The 22,166-nt window shown below is 45.8% G+C and overlaps 2 protein-coding genes across 2 annotated transcripts in view; one reads left to right on the forward strand and one right to left on the reverse strand.

The window, feature by feature from the left end:
- The first annotated feature begins 383 nt into the window (after positions 1 to 383).
- On the forward strand, positions 384 to 21,814 carry MDFI (MyoD family inhibitor). Its single transcript, XM_029573712.1, has 5 exons — positions 384 to 496; positions 669 to 688; positions 9,746 to 9,925; positions 18,434 to 18,703; positions 21,181 to 21,814. The coding sequence occupies exons 1-5, from the start codon at positions 486 to 488 to the stop codon at positions 21,435 to 21,437; spliced, it is 738 nt and encodes a 245-aa protein (XP_029429572.1). The 5' UTR covers positions 384 to 485; the 3' UTR covers positions 21,438 to 21,814.
- Positions 21,809 to 22,166, reverse strand: part of LOC115074231 (vegetative cell wall protein gp1-like) — a 45,838-nt gene continuing 45,480 nt past the window's right edge. Inside the window, exon 3 of the mRNA XM_029573520.1 lies at positions 21,809 to 21,823. Within this exon, the coding sequence (XP_029429380.1) occupies positions 21,809 to 21,823 (15 nt within the window). The remainder of the gene's footprint in view (positions 21,824 to 22,166) is intronic.

Genomic DNA, 22,166 nt, shown 5'->3' on the forward strand with positions numbered 1-22,166 from the left:
TGTATTAATATTATGAAAAATGCAATAAAAATAAAAGAAAATAAAAAAAAAAAAAAGAAAATAAAAATATACTTAAGAAGGAAAAGAAAGCCGTGTATTATTTTCTAGAGTTGGCAGAAGTTTGGGGGAAGCAGAAAAGGGTAATAAGAAAACATGGTTGCTCTTTATAGTTTGTTGATTCTCAGAGCAGACTCCAGGATTTTTCACCCTGGTTTATTTTATTTTATTTTTTTTTAAGTTCACTGCTAACCAACTTCTTGTAGGTTGCAGGAGCTGCAAACGTCTCTCTCTTGAAGGAAACTTGTAATGCACACAGGGAATGTAATTTCCTGTAAAAAAAAAAAAAAAAAGCCTGGAGGCAGAGCTGGATTGTGGAGGGCAGGGACTGGGAAGGGATCTTTCACAAGCACAGAACGGTGGTCGGGAAGATCAGGATCAAGGATGAAGGGAAGAGAGGAGCCCGCCGGGGGTCAGCAGGGAAGAGAATGAGGTCAAGGTAAGGTAAGTGACTGACACCCACTTTCAAACTAACCAGAGAAACTCTCGAATACTCCTGGGGTGCCTGCCTAGCCAGCTGCTGTTACAGATGTGAAGAGAGCCCAGCTCACAGGGGTTCTTACCTAATCTCCGATGTCTCACCGCCTCATTTCTCTCTCCCTTCCTTCCAGGTGCTCGTCAGATGTCCCAGGTGAGAGCCCACTCTTCCAGTGCTCCTGATTTGCCCCATGGAGGACCCCCCTCCCCCCGCCCCTGGGACAGGTAAGCTGTGTGGTGCCAGCGGTGCCGAGCCTCCTCCGCCCCGGGGTGGGCACTCACCAGAAAGCACTTCTGATGCCTCTTGCAATCTTTTGCTTAGGACATGGGCCTGCTGGGTTCTAGTCCTGGCTTGGCCACAATTTGGTAAAAGCAGTTGCAGAGATAGTGAGTTCTCCAGGGCACTGAGAAGCAGATGTAACCTTGCTTTGCCTTTGCTCGTGTCTATGGATTGTGGGGCCCTCCTTGTACGGGGGAAAATCTCCCAGAGGTGGCCGATCCATTTTTACATTTAAATTACATTTCTTTTCCTTGCTTCTGCCCTTCCAGCAGCCACCTCTCGGCTCTGAGGCTTGCTGCCCCCTCTGTGGTTAGGGGCAGGTGGAGCCCTCTGCATCTTCCTTGGGGCAGCAGCTATGAAGGAGGGGCTCCTGCATTGTGCAGCAGAGCCCTGCTCTGACAAGCAGCAAAGAGAATGAATTGCAGGATCTTATCTAATCTGAGCTTTATGTATTTATTTATTTAGAATTTTTCTATACCGACATTCTTGAACAAAAATATCAAATCATATCGGTTTAATGTTTTAATGTCCTGTTAACCTTTTTTTAACTTTACATTTAGTTTATCTTAATCTTATTTTTTTATTGAATGTACTAATTGTTTAGAGAATTTTTGTTTGTTTTTATTTATTTATATTTGTAATTGATTTGATTTGATTTCTTGCTAGAAATACATTATCATTGTTTTCCTTTATTGGTAAGTACTGCTCTGCTTTGACAGCCATCCAGTTAGAATCAAATCACAATAATAATAATAATCATAGTAAGGATGGTTTTGTGCTGAGGTGTAAGTGAGGGCTCCAGGCTCATCTGTTTCACCGTTGATGGAGGTAGGAGGCGCCCTACACTGCCTATGCCAAAATCGAGGCCTGGTGCAACTCGTTGCTTTCAACAGTTAAATGAAGTTAAATGAAGTTAAATGAAGAAAAGGAGATTGAATCATCTTTGTTTCACTTCCAGGAAGGCCGAGTCAGTGCTTGCATCTGCCATGTGTTGTGCTCTGCAATCAAACAAAGTTAAACAAAAGCAGAGCACATTCAGAGGCAGAGGTTCGGAGGAGGAGGTGGAGGCACCTTGTGTGTCGCCTAAGCTAGGTTTCTGGAGCTTATGGCAGGGCTTCGGGGAGGAGGTGGAGGAGGTGGAGGCACTTTGTGTGTCGCCTTAGCTAGGTTTGTGGAGCTTATGGCAGGGCTTCGGGGAGGAGGTGGAGGAGGTGGAGGCACCTTGTGTGTCGGCTTAGCTAGGTTTCTGGAGCTTATGGCAGGGCTCCGGGGAGGAGGTGGAGGCACCTTGGGTGTCACCTAAGCTAGGTTTCTGGAGCTTATGGCAGGGCTTCGGGGAGGAGGTGGAGGCACCTTGGGTGTCACCTAAGCTAGGTTTCTGGAGCTTATGGCAGGGCTTCGGGGAGGAGGTGGAGGAGGTGGAGGCACCTTGTGTGTCGCCTTAGCTAGGTTTCTGGAGCTTATGGCAGGGCTTCGGGGAGGAGGTGGAGGCACCTTGTGTGTCGCCTTAGCTAGGTTTCTGGAGCTTATGGCAGGGCTTCAGGAAGGAGGTGGAGGCACCTTGTGTGTCGCCTAAGCTAGGTTTCTGGAGCTTATGGCAGGGCTTCGGGGAGGAGGTGGAGGCACCTTGGGTGTCACCTAAGCTAGGTTTCTGGAGCTTATGGCAGGGCTTCGGGGAGGAGGTGGAGGAGGTGGAGGCACCTTGTGTGTCGCCTTAGCTAGGTTTCTGGAGCTTATGGCAGGGCTTCGGGGAGGAGGTGGAGGCACCTTGTGTGTCGCCTTAGCTAGGTTTCTGGAGCTTATGGCAGGGCTTCGGGGAGGAGGTGGAGGCACCTTGTGTGTCGCCTTAGCTAGGTTTCTGGAGCTTATGGCAGGGCTTCGGGGAGGAGGTGGAGGCACCTTGGGTGTCACCTAAGCTAGGTTTCTGGAGCTTATGGCAGGGCTTCGGGGAGGAGGTGGAGGCACCTTGGGTGTCGCCTTAGCTAGGTTTGTGGAGCTTATGGCAGGGCTTCGGGGAGGAGGTGGAGGTGGAGGCACCTTGTGTGTCGCCTTAGCTAGGTTTCTGGAGCTTATGGCAGGGCTTCGGGGAGGAGGTGGAGGCACTTTGTGTGTCGCCTTAGCTAGGTTTCTGGAGCTTATGGCAGGGCTTCGGGGAGGAGGTGGAGGCACCTTGTGTGTCGCCTTAGCTAGGTTTCTGGAGCTTATGGCAGGGCTTCAGGAAGGAGGTGGAGGCACCTTGTGTGTCGCCTTAGCTAGGTTTCTGGAGCTTATGGCAGGGCTTCGGGGAGGAGGTGGAGGCACCTTGTGTGTCGCCTTAGCTAGGTTTCTGGAGCTTATGGCAGGGCTTCGGGGAGGAGGTGGAGGAGGTGGAGGCACTTTGTGTGTCGCCTTAGCTAGGTTTGTGGAGCTTATGGCAGGGCTTCGGGGAGGAGGTGGAGGCACCTTGTGTGTCGCCTTAGCTAGGGTTCTGGAGCTTATGGCAGGGCTTCGGGGAGGAGGTGGAGGCACCTTGTGTGTCGCCTTAGCTAGGGTTCTGGAGCTTATGGCAGGGCTTCGGGGAGGAGGTGGAGGCACCTTGGGTGTCGCCTTAGCTAGGTTTCTGGAGCTTATGCTAAGCAGTTAAAGCCTGCAGGTCCTTGGCTACCAGCAGTGGCACTTGGGGTTGTCTCCTACGTGCACCCCCGTCCCACCACCATCATCACCATCCTCCTTGTAGAAATGCTTAAGGTCACAAAACATCAGACATTTCAAATACACCCCTCTTCTCATGCAGCTGAAAAAAATGCAAACAGATGTCTCCAGATGTGCCCAGGGACTTTGACCCCACTCCCCACCCTTTCAGTACACCCCACTGGCCACCAGATGGACAGACAGACATCAATCCTTTACATAGTTCTTTCCCACATTCCTTGTGTTGCAAATCATAAAACAGTGATGAATGTAGAAGAAGCACAAAGACAAGGAAAGTGGGGAGCAGCCAGGGAATGTGCGTTTAGCTGTAATATAATACGCCCTGGGATTGTGCCTCGGAGACATGAACCTTTCTCTAATGTGTAGGAGAAGCCCTGTTCCTAAGTGTCCTGTCTTTGCCTTGCATTGCGCAGGCCTTTCTGGATCTCAGTCTGCATTATCAGGCAGTGCTGACTGTGCTGCACTGGGGACATTAAATGTACTGTGGCTCTGAAGTTCCCATGTGTCACACATAGCTCAGAAACTCAGCTCCAGGGCAGTATACACAGATCACTGACCACATCCACACCAGAGCTTGCCTCATTTTGCTAGTGGAGCCTTGGAACAAGGGGGAGGTAGGTGAGGCTGATGAAGAACAGATACCCCGCTGGAGCTTCACCATTACTAGCCCATGTTCCCCTTAGCTTGAACCATCGGGTGCCGGGGCCGGCTGGACTTACGAGGCGCCTCTGCTGCAATACAAGTCCAGAAGGAAAAATAGATGCTGAAGTGTAGGCCCAGTTCAGGAACAGCAAAGAAGCATGAGGTCAAGTACCAGGCAAGGGCCATGGTAGGCGACGTATCTCGTAGTTGGGTCCAGTCCAAGCAAAAAGCCAAAATCAGTCCAAGGAAAGGGGGAAGGAACTCAGAGACTGCAATACATTTCGCAGGAGTGAGGAGACCTATTGCCGAGGCAGGGACCTAAATTATATAGTCCCTGAGCAGCGATGTGATCAGGAAGGGCTGCGGGCATTTTCCCGCCATGGAACCTTTAAATCTGGAGGAGAGACGTGTGCGTGTGCTTAGGAGGAAGACAGGGTGCAGGAGATTCGGCGGCATCCCAGCCACGAGGCAGCATGACGGCAGCAGCGCGTCCAGCCGCGAAGGAGGGAGAGACCGTGGTGAGGAGCCGACGCCACAGGGCCACAGAGATGGCAGCAACAGGCAGCAGTCCCGCTGTTACCAGGAGCTCCAGGATGAGTGAGGCCTACTGCGGGTTCCCATGGCCGGCAGGCATAGCATGCACTTCCTGCTGATGCCTGTTCTTGGAGGCAGGTGCTGCCTGTGAGACATAGCAGCTGCCCCATGTTGACTACATTCATCATGCCTAACAAACACCAATCTACCCATCATCCTTTCTCCAGGGTAGCCTTTTCTGCAGGTTTTCCCACCTCTTTCACTGACTTTTCCATAAGTTCTCCAAATCTTGGCCTGCACTCCATGATATGCATTCATTTCAGACTCCACTCCATGATATGCAATCATTTCAGACTCCGCTCCATGATATGCATTCATTTCTGGACTCCACTCCATGATATGCATTCATTTCAGACTCTGCTCCAAGATAATCATTAATTTCTGGACTCCGCTCCATGATATGCATTCATTTCAGACTCCACTCCATGATATGCATTCATTTCAGACTCTGCTCCATGATATGCACTCATTTCTGGACTCTGCTCCATGATATGCATTCATTTCAGACTCTGCTCCATGATATGCACTCATTTCAGACTCCGCTCCATGATATGCATTCATTTCAGACTCTGCTCCATGATATGCACTCATTTCAGACTCCGCTCCATGATATGCACTCATTTCTGGACTCCGCTCCATGACATGCATTCATTTCAAACTCTGCTCCATGATATGCACTCATTTCTGGACTCTGCTCCATGATATGCATTCATTTCAGACTCTGCTCCATGATAATCATTCATTACTGGACTCCGCTCCATGATATGCATTCATTTCTGGACTCTGCTCCATGATATGCATTCATTTCAGACTCTGCTCCACGATATGCATTCATTTCTGGACTCTGCTCCATGATATGCATTCATTTCAGACTCTCCTCCATGATAATCATTCATATCTGGACTCTGCTCCATGATATGCACTCATTTCAGACTCTGCTCCATGATATGCATTCATTTCTGGACTCTGCTCCATGATATGCATTCATTTCAGACTCCGCTCCATGATATGCATTCATTTCTGGACTCCGCTCCATGATATGCACTCATTTCAGACTCTGCTCCATGATATGCATTCATTTCTGGACTCCGCTCCATGATATGCACTCATTTCTGGACTTTGCTCCATGATATGCATTCATTTCAGACTCTGCTCCATGATATGCACTCATTTCTGGACTTTGCTCCATGATATGCATTCATTTCAGACTCTGCTCCATGATGTGAGTTCATTTCAGACTCTGCTCCATGATATGCATTCATTTCTGGACTCTGCTCCATGATATGCACTCATTTCAGACTCTGCTCCATGATGTGAGTTAATTTCAGACTCTGCTCCATGACTTGCACTCATTTCTGGACTCCGCTCCATGATATGCATTCATTTCAGACTCTGCTCCATGATAATCATTCATTTCTGGACTCCGCTCCATGATATGCATTCATTTCAGACTCTGCTCCATGATATGCACTCATTTCTGGACTCCGCTCCATGATATGCATTCATTTCAGACTCTGCTCCATGATATGCACTCATTTCAGACTCCGCTCCATGATATGCACTCATTTCTGGACTCCGCTCCATGACATGCATTCATTTCAAACTCTGCTCCATGATATGCACTCATTTCTGGACTCCGCTCCATGATATGCACTCATTTCAGACTCTGCTCCATGATGTGAGTTCATTTCAGACTCTGCTCCATGATATGCACTCATTTCAGACTCTGCTCCATGATATGAGTTCATTTCAGACTCTGCTCCATGATATGCACTCATTTCTGGACTTTGCTCCATGATATGCACTCATTTCAGACTCCGCTCCATGATATGCATTCATTTCAGACTCCGCTCCATGATATGCATTCATTTCAAACTCTGCTCCATGATATGCACTCATTTCTGGACTCCGCTCCATGATATGCACTCATTTCAGACTCTGCTCCATGATATGTACTCATTTCTGGACTCCGCTCCATGACATGCATTCATTTCAAACTCTGCTCCATGATATGCACTCATTTCTGGACTCCGCTCCATGATATGCACTCATTTCAGACTCTGCTCCATGATATGAGTTCATTTCAGACTCTGCTCCATGATATGCACTCATTTCAGACTCTGCTCCATGATATGCACTCATTTCAGACTCCGCTCCATGATATGCATTCATTTCTGGACTCTGCTCCATGATATGCACTCATTTCAGACTCTGCTCCATGATATGCACTCATTTCTGGACTTTGCTCCATGATATGCACTCATTTCAGACTCTGCTCCATGATATGCACTCATTTCAGAGACGGCACAAGTAAAAGTCTTTAGGTTGTTTCAGCTCACCAGATTTTATGCCCTAGTGCCTCCTAGTGTCTCTTCTTCATCAGTTGAACTTCCATTAGCTGCTGAGCTGGGTATGTTTGTGGACCAATCCTGCTGAGAGACTAGGAGGGAGATATGTTAGAAATTATGGACTGGTTCCTAGGGACAGCCTTTGCATCCTGTTGCTGGAAAGATTTAACTGTTTCTCAGAATCCAGTGACTCCAGTCACCTAAGACCAGAAAGCAGGCTGTAGATGTTCACAAGAGTGGGACATGGTCAGTACGTAAAATGCCCCAGAGACACTGGACACTGCATAAGACATGGTGCAGACTGCCAGCTGGCACCTCAAGATCTCGGCATCAGAACTGCTGTCTTCACCTCAGAAGTTGTAGCGCAGGTCATGGACTTCTGGCAGGATTGGAATATGAGTCCATAGGTGCTAATGAGGCTTCAAAATATCCTGACAGATTTCTCAGACATGTTGCCCCCTTTCAGGACCTGATTTCTGCTTGCATGGGTAAGATTTGCTCTTCCTCCCTGTGTGTGTCTCTCTCCTCCTCATGCTGGAAAATTTCAGTAACATCAGTAGTGCATGCTGGCTCTAGATGACCTTGGACAGTGACCTTCTTCATGGTCTGTGTGTCAGAATTATTTCTCTTCATGTCCTTTATAGTAACAAAGTAGATGCTGGCTGTTAAAGACTCATTGAGTTATCCATTGTGCCCATAGGTTCAGCTTTCTGAAAATCCAAAAACACTATGATGACCTGTTCACCTTTGGCCATGTGCTTCATCACACCTTCAGAGATTAGTAAGGCATGACCCCTCATTGCTCTATCCATGCTGGGCGCTGGCTCTTCCCCATTAAACCAGGTTTAGTCGTATGACCAGTCATTTTATTCTTGGCAATAGAGTCCACCATTTTACCAAGCACTGACATTAGTCTCACCTGTCTGTAGGTTCATTTGCAAAAAGTGAACATGCATACTAAACTTTGTGAGCACTATTGGTGTGCTCACTACCCCATAAAGCACTAAGAGCAGCGGATTATGCTAAAGGCAGCACCTGGAACCCAGAAGAGGAAAACCCGGGCCAAGGAAGAGAAGGAGCCTCAGCCAGCCCCGCAACATCCATCCCTCTGATTTTTCTTATTTATTTATTGCTTTTATATACCGACATTCGATCGAGATACCACATCGGTTTACATATAACTAAATACATAAGGCAAAATCAGCTTATTTTACATTGTAACAAGGTAACTGGTGTGAACGGGGAAGAGAACATTTACATATGAGGTTATAACATTGCAACTTGGAAAATATATAAGATACCATCTAATAGTGTCTTAGGGAGGGAAATTGGGGAAGGGTTTTTTGAGGGAGGGATTTAGTATGTGGCTAGGAGAGGGGGGGGGAGTATGGTGAGGCAGGGCGGGGTAGAGAAATCTACCAACCTTCAATCAAAAGGACGTTGGCATTCACCCTCCCTCCCCCCTCTACCAGCATCCTATAGAGTCAGGGAAGAGTGGCAGAATGACAGCTCCTCCCTCCCCCCTCTACCAGCATCCTATAGAGTCAGGGAAGAGTGGCAGAATGACAGCTCCTCCCTCCCCCCTCTACCAGCATCCTATAGAGTCAGGGAAGAGTGGCAGAATGACAGCTCCTCCCTCCCCCCTCTCCCAGCATCCTATAGAGTCAGGGAAGAGTGACAGAATGACAGCTGTTCATGCCTCAGCTTGTCTGCAGTGGTCTTTGACAGACAATGCATCAGAAAGCAAATACAGTGATCCACACTCGCAGTGGTGAGCATGCAGCTCCTCCCAGCCACGGCTCAGCTACTGCAGCCTGGTCTTCTCTTGCAGACTGTTTGCACAATCGGAGACCATGCAGGACAGAGAACAAATGCAATGCAATCTGTTGGCTCTAGCGTTGTACTCAATGGATTGGGGCATTATTTTAATCCACCTCACTATAATGTCACTCTCTCAGGATGTAACCCTTAACCTCTACCACATTGTAATCTACTTTGAAACTTCTAACCAGCTTCAAAAGGCGGATTAGAAAAATTAAAGTACATTTGCATTTGTGCCATATACATTGTGCAGTGTACAAAACGATTTGAAAATCAGTTGTCATCAGTGAACATTTTCTTGTGTGCATAATTGTGAAATTGTTTTTGACGTGCAGCTTGGTGTCTCTCCTCTCTACGCCAAACTTTCCCTGAAATAGCGTAAGAGCTAAAAAGTTAGCAGCTGGTCCTGAGGCAGCCTTGGTGAGTGTGGAAGAGAGCCCAGCAGGTTAGGAGGTGGTCCAATGTCTTTTCAGACAAGTTTAGCATTTCTTCCTCTCTGCCCCCTTTCTAAGGTCTCATTATTGTGGCTATGAAATACTTTATATAAAGCCTGGTTTCACCCTGATACAGCAAGAACATTTCACAGTTTGTACATGGTCGCTTTTGGATAGAATGGTGGAGGCATAATCCTTCTCACTCTTTCACAAACTCAGCCACCCTCTGTCACCCAGATTCCCCCTCACTGCAAGACTCCTGTGCCCATTCCCAGACACACAGCAAGTCCTGGATCCCTCCCTGCTTGCCATCTCCATCACAGCATCAAACACCGGCATCTGAGACTGGTCTAACCCACTGTTTCTATAAACTTACTCTGAATGTTGGATTGATTTTTCAGACACAAGGAAAAATCCAAGTTCTTTTTACCTACAAAATTCAACGCTAGAGCCCGTAACACACAATTCAGACTGCCAGAGAGAGAAAAATGAGGGACCGCACCAGCAGGAAGCACTCAAATGCCTCAAGAACCAGACTCTCACCAATGCAGAGCTCAGAGGAAGTCAAAAGGCTGTAACAGGTGAGTCTCTGGCTCCCTTGCTGGGTTTAATTCCACCCCCACCCACCGGAGCTGATGCTGGAGACGCAGCAGATATTCAGAATATGAAGGAGGAGGAGTCTGTGAGGTTAACAAACTCTGCACCTGGGAGGACTCACTCTACTTACAAATTCAAATATTCTGGTTGAGGAGCAGTTAGTTTTTGGTGGTGGTACCCTACTAATATCTGGGGATGCAGTACATTACAGCCAATACCTGCTATTGCAAAGCAGTACAACCAGGAGAAACAGCTCAGGTGGTGCTGTCTGAGGAGCTCAAGGTGTGAAAAGGTGGTGGCCAGAGCCAGAGGGCTGCTGCAAGCAGAATAAGGAGGTGATAATGTCCCTGTACAGGGCTAGAATATTGGGTCCAATTCTGCTATTCCAGTACTGAGACCCTCACACACAGCTCTGCCAATGCACCTCACTCCTGCCCTGCAGCACCCCCTGCTATTCCAGTACTGAGACCCTCACACACAGCTCTGCCAATGCTCCTCACTCCTGCCCTGCAGCACCCCCTGCTATTCCAGTACTGAGACCCTCACACACAGCTCTGCCAATGCACCTCACTCCTGCCCTGCAGCAGCCCCTGCTATTCCAGTACTGAGACCCTCACACACAGCTCTGCCAATGCACCTCACTCCTGCCCTGCAGCACCCCCTGCTATTCCAGTACTGAGACCCTCACACACAGCTCTACCAATGCACCTCACTCCTGCCCTGCAGCACCTTCTGCTATTCCAGTACTGAGACCCTCACACACAGCTCTGCCAATGCACCTCACTCCTGCCCTGCAGCACCCCCTGCTATTCCAGTACTGAGACCCTCACACACAGCTCTGCCAATGCACCTCACTCCTGCCCTGCAGCAGCCCCTGCTATTCCAGTACTGAGACCCTCACACACAGCTCTACCAATGCACCTCACTCCTGCCCTGCAGCACCTCCTGCTATTCCAGTACTGAGACCCTCACACACAGCTCTGCCTGTGCACCTCACTCCTGCCCTGCAGCACCCCCTGCTATTCCAGTACTGAGACCCTCACACACACAGCTCTGCCCATGCACCTCACTCCTGCCCTGCAGCATCCCCTGCTATTCCAGTACTGAGACCCTCACACACACAGCTCTGCCAATGCACCTCACTCCTGCCCTGCAGCACCTCCTGCTATTTCAGTACTGAGACAACTTGGCCAAAGCAACTTGATCCTGCCATGCAGCAGCTTTCTTGCTTTGCTTCACTCATGGCTCTACTTTTTCTTAATTCGATCTTTAGGTACATGCCCTGTAGTCTGCCGCTTCCAGTCTCGGACGGGGCAGAGCCTGGACACATCCCAGTATTAGTATTGCTTCCCAGTAGTTGGCTGACATTTTCCTGGAGAGAGACAGAGTCTCCTTTGATATTTGCAGTGTGTCTCAGTCTTTGCTGTCTCTGAGCCCTCCCTGCCCCCCGCCGTCCTACATAAAGGGGCCAGTGTTCCTCAGCTATGCGGCCCCTGCCCTCCAGGCTTTCTGCTGACTCATCACTGTTTACTGAAGTGAGGCACAGAGAGAGAAAGTCGACTTTTCCTAAAAGAACAAAAAGCCACTTTTGAAACAGCCACTGAAGGGATGCACATTAGTCCCGTCCTTCCTCTTAGCTGGATATCACTAGAAAGGAGGACCAGCCTCAATTCCTAATCTTCACTTTGCCCGCCCTTATCAATCAAGTCCCCCAGTATTATTGGGGGGTGCCTATAAATATATCTCCTCAGTCAGGAGGTATGCAGGATTCTGCTTGCACCTTCACATTCTCCTCCTACTGGTGAAAAAATATGATATATTATGTGTAATACAAGGGGGAAGGTCTCCTCCTCACATGTGTTATATTAATCATAATACATAGGGAGGGCCTCTTGCATTGTCCTGTACCTCCACTTCCCATGTTATATCAAGCATAATATATGAGGAGGGTCTCCTTCTCCTGTACCTTCTCTTCCCATGAGTTATATCAAGCATAATACATGGGGAGGGTCTCCTGCCTTCTCCTGTACCTCCTCTCCCATGTGTAATATCAAGCATAATACATGGGGAGGGCCTCCTGCCTTCTCCTGTACCTCCTCTTCCCATGAGTTATATCAAGCTTAATACATGGGTAGGGTCTCCTCCTCTCCTGTACCTCCTCTTCCCATGAGTTATATCAAGCTTAATACATGGGTAGGGTCTCCTTCTCCTTCTTCTCTTGTACCTCCTCTTCCCATGAGTTGTATCAAGCTTAATACATGGGGAGGGTCTCCTGCCTTCTCCTGTACCTCCTCTTCCCATGTGTTATATCAAGCATAATACATGGGGAGGGTCTCCTGCCTTCTCCTGTACCTCATCTCCCATGTGTAATATCAAGCATAATACATGGGGAGGGTCTCCTGCCTTCTCCTGTACCTCCTCTTCCATGTGTAATATCAAGAATAATACATGGGGAGGGTCTCCTGCCTTCTCCTGTACCTCCTCTTCCCATGAGTTATATCAAGCTTAATACATGGGTAGGGTCTCCTCCCTTCTCCTGTACCTCCTCGTCCCATGAGTTATATCAAGCTTAATACATGGGTAGGGTCTCCTTCTCCTTCTTCTCTTGTACCTCCTCTTCCCATGAGTTGTATCAAGCTTAATACATGGGGAGGGTCTCCTGCCTTCTCCTGTACCTCCTCTTCCCATGTGTTATATCAAGCATAATATATTTTCCCTCCACCTTTCCCTCCCACTCACGCTCTCCTTTCTTCCTCTCCCCCCCCAGCCCACACCCTCCCACCTCTACCCTTTCTTCTCTCCCCCCTGCTCCCCTGTCCGCCTTCCCAAAACAATTACAGCCTTGCTAAAGTTATAACCCAAACAAGTAATTCTTCTATTGATTTAATGTATACAAGTACCTCATCGTATTTTATAGTTTAGAACCCAGTTACAGTTATGTTTCTTCTTATTGCTAAATTATTGTTTTGCTACTCTCTCTCTACCTGCCCTATCCTTTCTCGCTGTTCTTGCCCTGCCCCTCTCTCTCCCTTTCTTACCTGCTCCCCCTATCCCCTCCCTGTTTTTTGTATTTTCTGCCTGCTTCAGTTCTTTGTAAACCGGCGTGATATGTCCTATGAATGTCGGTATATTAAAAGTTTCTAAATAAATAAATAAATAAATAAAATAAATATATGAGGAGGGTCTCCTTCTCCTGTACCTCCTCTCCCATGAGTTATATCAAGCTTAATACATGGGTAGGGTCTCCTCCTCTCCTGTACCTCCTCTTCCCATGAGTTATATCAAGCTTAATACATGGGTATGGTCTCCTTCTTCTCCTTCTTCTCTTGTACCTCCTCTTCCCATGAGTTGTATCAAGCTTAATACATGGGGAGGGTCTCCTCCTTCTCCTGTCCCCTGATCCCATGTGTTATATCAAGCGTAATACATGGGGAGGGTCTCCTGTCTTCTTCTGTACCTCCTCTCCCATGTGTTATATCAAGCATAATACATGGGGAGGGTCTCCTGTCTTCTTCTGTACCTCCTCTCCCATGTGTTATATCAAGCATAATACATGGGGAGGGTCTCCTGCCTTTCTCTGTACCTCCTCTCCCATGTGTAATATCAAGCATAATACATGGGGAGGGTCTCCTGTCTTCTTCTGTACCTCCTCTCCCATGTGTAATATCAAGCATAATACATGGGGAGGGTCTCCTGCCTTCTCCTGTACCTCCTCTTCCCATGTGTTATATCAAGCATAATATATGAGGAGGGTCTCCTTCTTCTCCTGTACCTCCTCTCCCATGAGTTATATCAAGCTTAATACATGGGTAGGGTATCCTTCTTCTCCTTCTTCTCTTGTACCTCCTCTTCCCATGAGTTGTATCAAGCATAATACATGGGGAGGGTTTAGTTTAGTTTAGTTTATTGGGTTTTTACATACCAACACATCAGACAAGCCTTCACATCGGTTCACATATGATAAAAAGATTAGAAATACAATGACAGGGTCTCCTGTCTTCTCCTGTACCTCCTCTCCCATGTGTTATATCAAGCATAATACATGGGGAGGGTCTCCTCTCTTTTCCTGTCCCCTTCTTTCATATTCCTTTACCCCATTGTGGCACAGAAATGAGCAGGCAAGGCTTTTTGTCTTTGTGTGCTTAATTTTCAGTGCAGATAAAGCAACAGTATTTCACTTTCCCAATTCCAGCTCAGTATGCACTCCAACAGGTCTTGGAGGGGCTGCCTTCTCATTGCACTCGCTGGGACCTCCCTATGCCATTCTCTCAGCCTGCATTCTATCCCTGGCCAGAGGAGGCAGCCTGGACCCAGAATTCCCTATCCTGTCACACTCCTCTTTCCTTTGTTCCTGCACCCCCTTTCCCATGTTTTCTATCATATGTAATATGATCTTCTCCTCTCATGATATAGCAAGGGTTATAAACAGGATGGGGCTCCATTCAGGTCCCTGCATTATCACCAACTTGCTGGATTTTTAGAATGTCAGCCATAAGACAGGTGTCATTCTGTAATGGACAGACTGATGGACAAATTTTCTGCTCCTGTTGATGATGATGACTGAAAAGAGAATATAAACTGCCTCATAGATGCGCTGACCTAGCAATCCATTAGGATTTACCACTTTCCAGACTATGGATGTTAAAGTATAGATGTCAGAGACATGACAAGATGGGACCCTATGACCCATTACCCAGTCAGGGTGATACTGAATTGCTGGGTCATGATCCAATGTTGCACTAATCTGGGTTGATGTTGCTGGACAGCACACTCTGCTCCCAGGTGGCCATGAGAAGTGAAGGTGAACAGCTCTTTCCAGTATCAGTAGGATTACTGTGGATTAAGGTGCTACTCTCCTTGAGGTCCTCCTTTCTTGATAACTCTTCCTGTTCTTCACTTCCCTTGGTTTTCAAGGGTGATGAGTCAGACGAACTGAACCAAATCACTGTGAACCTGGAAGATGTTGAAGGCCAGGTTGACAAACTAAAGAGTAGCAAATCACCTGGACCGGATGGTATGCATCCTAGGGTTCTGAAGGAACTCAAAAATGAAATTTCTGATCTATTAGTTAAAATTTGTAACCTATCATTAAAATCATCTATTGTACCTGAAGACTGGAGGGTGGCCAATGTAACACCTATATTTAAAAAGGGCTCCAGGGGTGATCCTGGAAACTATAGACCAGTGAGCCTGACTTCAGTGCCAGGAAAAGTAGTGGAAAGTGTTATAAAGATCAAAATCGTAGAGCATATAGAAAGACATAGTTTAATGGAACACAGTCAACATGGATTTACCCAAGGAAAGTCTTGACTCACAAATCTGCTTCATTTTTTTGAAGGGGTTAATAAACATTTATTTATTTATTTATTTTTAATTTTTATAGACCGAAGTTCTTGTAGGAACTACAAATCAATCCGGTTTACATACAACTTTTAAATGCCCAAAAAGAGTAGTGGGCTTTACATAGAACAGTTGAACAATAAAACAGGTAACAATAGAACTAACAATAAATTATGGAACAAATAGAATAGATAACCAATTAAACATAGTAATGTAGTAATAAATATTATATAGAAAAAAAAAAAATATATAAAAGAGATAGAGTAAATGGAGTGTGAGTAAAGTATAAATACAAAGATGAAAGAGCTCAAAAATTAAGGTACAGTTGAAAAAAATTGTAATAGGAAAAAACAGTGAGATAACCCATGATTTGGGTTAAAAGACTTGATTAGGTAGCATTAGATATCTGGGAAGGCTTGACGGAAAAGCCATGTTTTTAGCTTTTTTTTGAACTCCTGATGACTTGGTTCTAGTCTTAGATCTGGGGGGAGCGCATTCCATTGGTGGGGGCCTCCTGAAGATAGTGCTCTTTTGCTCAGTGATGATTTTACCTGAGGGGCTTGCAATGTGCCTTTGTATGCGCTTCTAATTGGTCTGGATGAAGTATGAGGTTGGAGTTGGGTGCTTAATGTGATCGGAGCAAGATTGTATGTTGCTTTGTGAATAATTGTGAGCACTTTATAGAGGATCCTGTGGTTAATAGGAAGCCAATGTAGGTTACGAAGGATTGGAGTGATGTGATCTCTTTTATTAGAGTTTGTAAGTATTCTGGCAGCGGCGTTTTGAACCATTTGTAAGGGTTTGATGGTATTTGAGGGTAGACCGAGAAGGAGGGAGTTGCAATAATCAAGCTTAGATACTATGATGGATTGAAGTACTAGCCGGAAGTCAGAGAAGTGAAGGAGGGGTTTTAGCTTTCTGAGGACTTGCAGTTTGTAAAAGCAGTCCTTTGCGGTATTGTTTACAAACTTTTTTAGGTTTAGATTGTTGTCTAGCCAGGCTCCAAGATCCCTGACGTCTGGTGAGAACTTGCTAATTGAGTTTGGGTGAGAGGAGCTTGAAGAGATGGTGAGGGGATCTTGGGAGATAATGAGCATTTCGGTTTTGTTGGCATTCAATACTAAATTGAGGCTTGAGAGTAAGTCTTTAATTGGCTGTAGACAGTCATTCCAGTAGCTGATCGTTTTTTGAAGGGATTCTGAAATAGGGATAAGGATTTGGATGTCATCTGCGTAGAGGTAATGGATAAGCTTGAGGTTTGAGAGCAGGTGGCAAAGAGGGAGGAGATAGATATTGAAGAGGGTGGGTGAGAGTGAAGATCCTTGAGGGACTCCTTGATCTGAAAGAACTGGAAGCGATTCCTTGTTGTTTATCCTGACTTTATAGAATCTGTTGCTTAGGAAGGACTGAAACCAGCTGAGAGCTGAGCCTTTGATACCTATGTTGGCTAGTTGGTCTATAAGTATGGTGTGTTTTACCGTATCAAAGGCAGCGGATAGATCTAGAAGAATAAGGAGGTAGGATTGTTTTTTCTCTAGGTTGACTAGGATTGTGTCCGTAAGTGATAGTAAGAGAGATTCGGTGTTTAAGAGTTTTCGGAATCCGTATTGTGCCGGAGACAGAATGTTATGATTTTCCAGATATTCTGACAGTTGTTTGTTAACAGTTTTCTCCATTAATTTGGCTATGAGAGGTAGGTTTGCGATTGGTCGAAAGTTCGCTGGGTCTGATGGAGAGGCGTTTGGTTTTTTTAGTAGTGGTTTGAGAATGGCCAATTTTAACTGGTTGGGGACTTGGCCTTGAGAGAGTGATGTGTTAATTATATCAGAAATTTAACATGTGGATAAAGGTGAACAGGTAGATGTAGTGTATTTGGATTTCCAGAAGGCGTTTGACAAAGTTCCTCATGAGAGGCTTCTAGGAAAAGTAAAAAGTCATGGGATAGGAGGCGATGTCCTTTCGTGGATTACAAACTGGTTAAAAGACAGGAAATAGAGAGTAGGATTAAAAGGTCAATTTTCTCAGTGGAAAAGGGTAAACAGTGGAGTGCCTCAGGGATCGGTGCTTTTCAATATATATATAAATGGACCGGTGCTTTTCAATATATATATAGATTATCTGGAAAGGAATACGACGATTGAGGTTATCAAATTTGCAGATGATACAAAATTATTCAGAGTAGTTGAATCACAAGCAGATTGTAATAAATTGCAGGAAAACCTTCTGAGACTGGAAAACTGGGCATCCAAATGGCAGATGAGATTTAATGTGGATAAGTGCAAGGTGATGCATATAGGTAAAAATAACCCCATGCTATAATTACACAATGTTGGGTTCCATATTAGGTGCTACAACCCAAGAAAGAGATCTAGGCATCATAGTGGATAATACTTTAAAATCGTCAGCTCAGTGTGCTGCAGCAGTCAAAAAAGCAAACAGAATGTTAGGAATTATTAGGAAGGGAATGGTGAATAAAACGGAAAATGTCATAATGCCTCTGTATCGCTCCATGGTGAGACCACACCTTGAATACTGTGTACAATTCTGGTCACCACATCTCAAAAAAGATATAATTGCGATGGAGAAGGTACAGAGAAGGGCTACCAAAATGATAAAGGGGATGGAACAGCTCCCCTATGAGGAAAGACTAAAGAGGTTAGGACTTTTCAGCTTGGAGAAGAGACGGCTGAGGGGGATATGATAGAGGTCTTTAAAATCATTAGAGGTTTTGAACGAGTAGATGTGACTCGGTTATTTACACTTTTGGATAATAGAAGGACTAGGGTGCATTCCATGAAGTTAGCAAGTAGCACATTTAAGACTAATCTGAGAAAATTCTTTTTCACTCAGTGCACAATAAAGCTCTGGAATTTGTTGCCAGAGGATGTGGTTAGTGTAGTTAGTGTAGCTGGGTTCAAAAAAGGTTTGGATAAGTTCTTGGAAGAGAAGTCCATTACCTGCTATTAATCAAGATTACTTAGGGAATAGCCACTGCTGTTAATTGCATCAGTAGCATGGGATCTTTTTGGTGTTTGAGTAATTGCCAGGTTCTTGTGGCCTGGATTGGCCTCTGTTGGAAACAGGATGCTGAGCTTGATGACCCTTGGTCTGACCCAACATGGCAATTTCTTATGTTCTTCTGTTCCCTGTAGGTCAGCCACAGCCCAGGTCACCTTTGTTACATCTTGGCCTGGGCGACAGTACAGACCATTCACCTCTGCTACATAAAAGCATCAATCCAGTGTCAAACCTGCACAATACAAACAGAGGGACAGGGAATGGCATCTTATCCTCCAATCTCATCTCAACTAGTAACTCCCAGAAGCCTCATAGGAAGTTGCAGCCTCACTCATCCATCAACAGTCAGAGCAGCAAGAAAAGCAAATCCAGCTCATCTCAGAGCCCCAGTGAGGTCCAGCAAGGTATGTCTCACCCTACAGGGACACCATGTCCTGACCCATCACATTTAACCCACCAATGATCTCAATTCTCCCTGTAATGTTATCTTACCTCTTTCCCAATGAAGCCATCACTGAATGGTGTTTCAAACTTTCTTCAGTGACATCACACCATTACCTAGTCCATCCTGAATGATATCACATCTTCTTCAGATATTGCACAATAATGTGACAAATCAACCTTTCCTTAGTGACATCACTCCATCACCTAATGATGTTTCAGTCCATCCTGAATATCACATTTTCCTCAGATATTGCACCATAACGTGACAAATCAACCTTTCCTTAGTGACATCACTCCAATGATGTTTCAGTCCATCCTGAGTGACATCACACCATCACCTAAACTTAGTCCTTCAGGTATTGCACCATAACGTGACAAATCAACCTTTGGTTAGTGACATCACTCTATCACCTAATGATGTTTCAGTCCAACCTGCCACCACCTGAGTGATATCACATCTTCAGATATTGCACCATAATGTGACAAATCAACCTTTCCTTAGTGACATCACTCCATCACCTAATGATGTTTCAGTCCATCCTGTGACATCACACCATCACCTTCTTCAAATATTGCACCGACAAATCAACCTTTCCTTGATGTCACTAAGGAAAGGTTGATTTGTCACAGTGCAATATTTGAAGGACTAAGATTGTTATTAGGTGATGGTGTGATGTCACTCAGGATGGACTGAAACATCATTAGGTAATGTCACTAAGGAAATGTTGATTTGTCACATTATGGTGCAATATCTGAAGAAAATGTGATATTCAGGATGGACTGAAATATCATTAGGTGATGGAGTGATGTCACTACGGAAAGGTTGATTTGTCACATTATTGTGCAATATCTGAAGAAGATGTGATATCATTCAGTATGGACTGAAACATCATTAGGTAATGGAGTGATGTCACTAAGGAAAGGTTGATTTGTCACATTATGGTGCAATATCTGAAGGAGGACAGATTGATGTTTCAGTCCATTCTGAGTGATATCACACCATCACCTAATAACAATCTCAGTCCTTCAGATATTGCACCATAACGTGACAAATCAACCTTTCCGTAGTGACATCACTCCATCACTTAATGATGTTTCAGTCCTGCCTGAGTGACACCATCACCCAATAACAATCTGTTCTTCTTCAAATATTGCACCATCACGTGACAAATCAGTCTTTCCTTAGTGGCATCACTCCATCATCTAATGATGTTTCAGTCCATCCTGTGACATCACACCATTACCTAAAACTGTCCTTCATATTGCACCATAATGTGACATTACTCCACCTAATGATGTTTCAGTCCATCAGTGATATCACACCATGACCTAATAACAATCTGTCCTTTTGCACCATAACGTGACAGACCTTTCCTTAGTGACATCACTCAATCACCTAATGATATTTCAGTCCATCCAGTGACATCACACCATCACCTAAAACTGTCCTTCATATTGCACCATAATGTGACATCACTCCACCTAATGATGTTTCAGTCCATCAGTGATATCACACCATGACCTAATAACAATCTGTCCTATTGCACCATAATGTGACAGACCTTTTCTTAGTGACATCACTCAATCACCTAATGATGTTTCAGTCCATCCAGTGACATCACACCATCACCTAAAACTGTCCTTCATATTGCACCATAATGTGACATCACTCCACCTAATGATGTTTCAGTCCATCAGTGATATCACACCATGACCTAATAACAATTTGTCCTATTGTACCATAATGTGACAGACCTTTCCTTAGTGACATCACTCAATCATCTAATGATGTTTCAGTCCATCCAGTGACATCACACCATCACCTAAAACTGTCCTTCATATTGCACCATAACGTGACAAATCAACCTTTTCTCAGTGACATCCCTCCCTCCTCCCTCATGCCGTGGCCTCCTTGTGTTTGCAGTCAGCTTTCTGGGAGCTACTTGCACTACATTCGTGAACTCTGGGAGCTGCTTGCACTATATCCGTGCACTCTGGGAGTTGCTGGCATTATATCCGTGCACTCTGGGAGCTGCTGGCACTATATCCGTGCACTCTGGGAGCTGCTTGCACTACATCCGTGCACTCTGGGAGCTGCTTGCACTATATCCGTGCACTCTGGGAGCTGCTTGCACTACATCCATGCTCTCTGCTCCTTCAGGAGCTTGCAGTACTGATTCAAGCTGGGCAATGGCTCTTGTTGATAAGTTGCCTAATCATTGCCTTTTTTATTTTCTTATTCTTGCTCTTTGCTCCTCCCTTTCTGCTTCCCATTCCTGCTCTGCAATCTGTCCACTTTGCGGTTTTACATTCCGGTTTCTCTTCTCCGTCATTCTCCTCTCTGCCTTTGCATCTTTCTTTACCCTTTTCACTCTCCCCCTTCGTCCTCTGCCTTGCTTTGCCTCTATCCTTGCTCGTTCTCTCTCTGTGCATTCAGATTGCTGCGTTCACTGCATCCTGGCCTGCCTGTTCTGTGAGTTCCTGGCACTGGGTAACATTATCCTGGATTGCACCACCTGTGGATCTGGCACCTCAGATGAGTCCTCCTGCTGCTGCTGCTGCTGTGGCTCTGGGGAATGTGCTGACGGTGACTTGCCCTGTGACCTGGATTGTGGCATTGTGGATGCCTGCTGTGAGTCTGCAGACTGCCTGGAGATCTGCATGGAATGCTGTGGCCTATGTTTTTCCTCGTGAATAAAACGCTGCACTGAGAAATAGGGAAGGGAAACTCGGGCTGCTGATCATAGACCCAGGGATTCAGCTAACCCCTCTCCAAGAGGCAGAGTGACAGGAACTGAGTCAAACAAACCAGTGATCCTATGTTTGTAAGTGATGTGTCTTCATCTCACATCGTGAATTCAGGATTTAGAACAGCAGAGCTTCCTGGACATTGCAGGTTGTCCTTAATGACGCTCTGGCCAGAGCTGTAAAGAGCAGGGTCCAACAAGGATCACCCGGCAGAGGTCGTTGACACTCTTAAATCCAGGACTTGAACCGGTTCAGAAAACTGGACTTTTTTTTGTATCCATATCTGTAAATAAAGAATATTCTGAGGATTTAGAACATTATGTGTCATGTGACTGCACAAAAAGCAAAAGCAATAAAAAAGAAAAAAACTATCTTGAGTGAGGAAGATGTGCCACAGGCATCGGTGGGACGTTCTCCCTGAGAGGCTGCGCTTCCTGCTTCCATGACTTTCCAAGCTCTCCCGTCTGAGTGCTGCCTGGAGCAGGAATGCTATGGGGCACTGGTTCCCAAACCTGTACTGAGGGAGCCTCAACTAGTTGGGTTTTCAGGATAAACAATAAACATGTATGAGAGAGATTTGCATGCAGATTTATCTTATGCATATTCATTGTGGATATCCTGAACTCCTGACTGGCTGGGGGGCCATCAGGACAGATTTGGGAACCACTGGTGTAG

Source organism: Rhinatrema bivittatum, chromosome 12 (assembly GCF_901001135.1).
Source record: "Rhinatrema bivittatum chromosome 12, aRhiBiv1.1, whole genome shotgun sequence".
NCBI lineage: Eukaryota > Metazoa > Chordata > Amphibia > Gymnophiona > Rhinatrematidae > Rhinatrema > Rhinatrema bivittatum.

What these genes read in the sequence shown, in the direction of transcription:
- MDFI (XM_029573712.1), top strand. An exon ending in GTGCTCGTCAGATGTCCCAG is followed by an intron (nt 689 to 9,745) that starts GTGAGAGCCCAC and finishes TTGATTTTTCAG; the next exon opens with ACACAAGGAAAAATCCAAGT. An exon ending in CCCCAGTGAGGTCCAGCAAG is followed by an intron (nt 18,704 to 21,180) that starts GTATGTCTCACC and finishes CTGTGCATTCAG; the next exon opens with ATTGCTGCGTTCACTGCATC.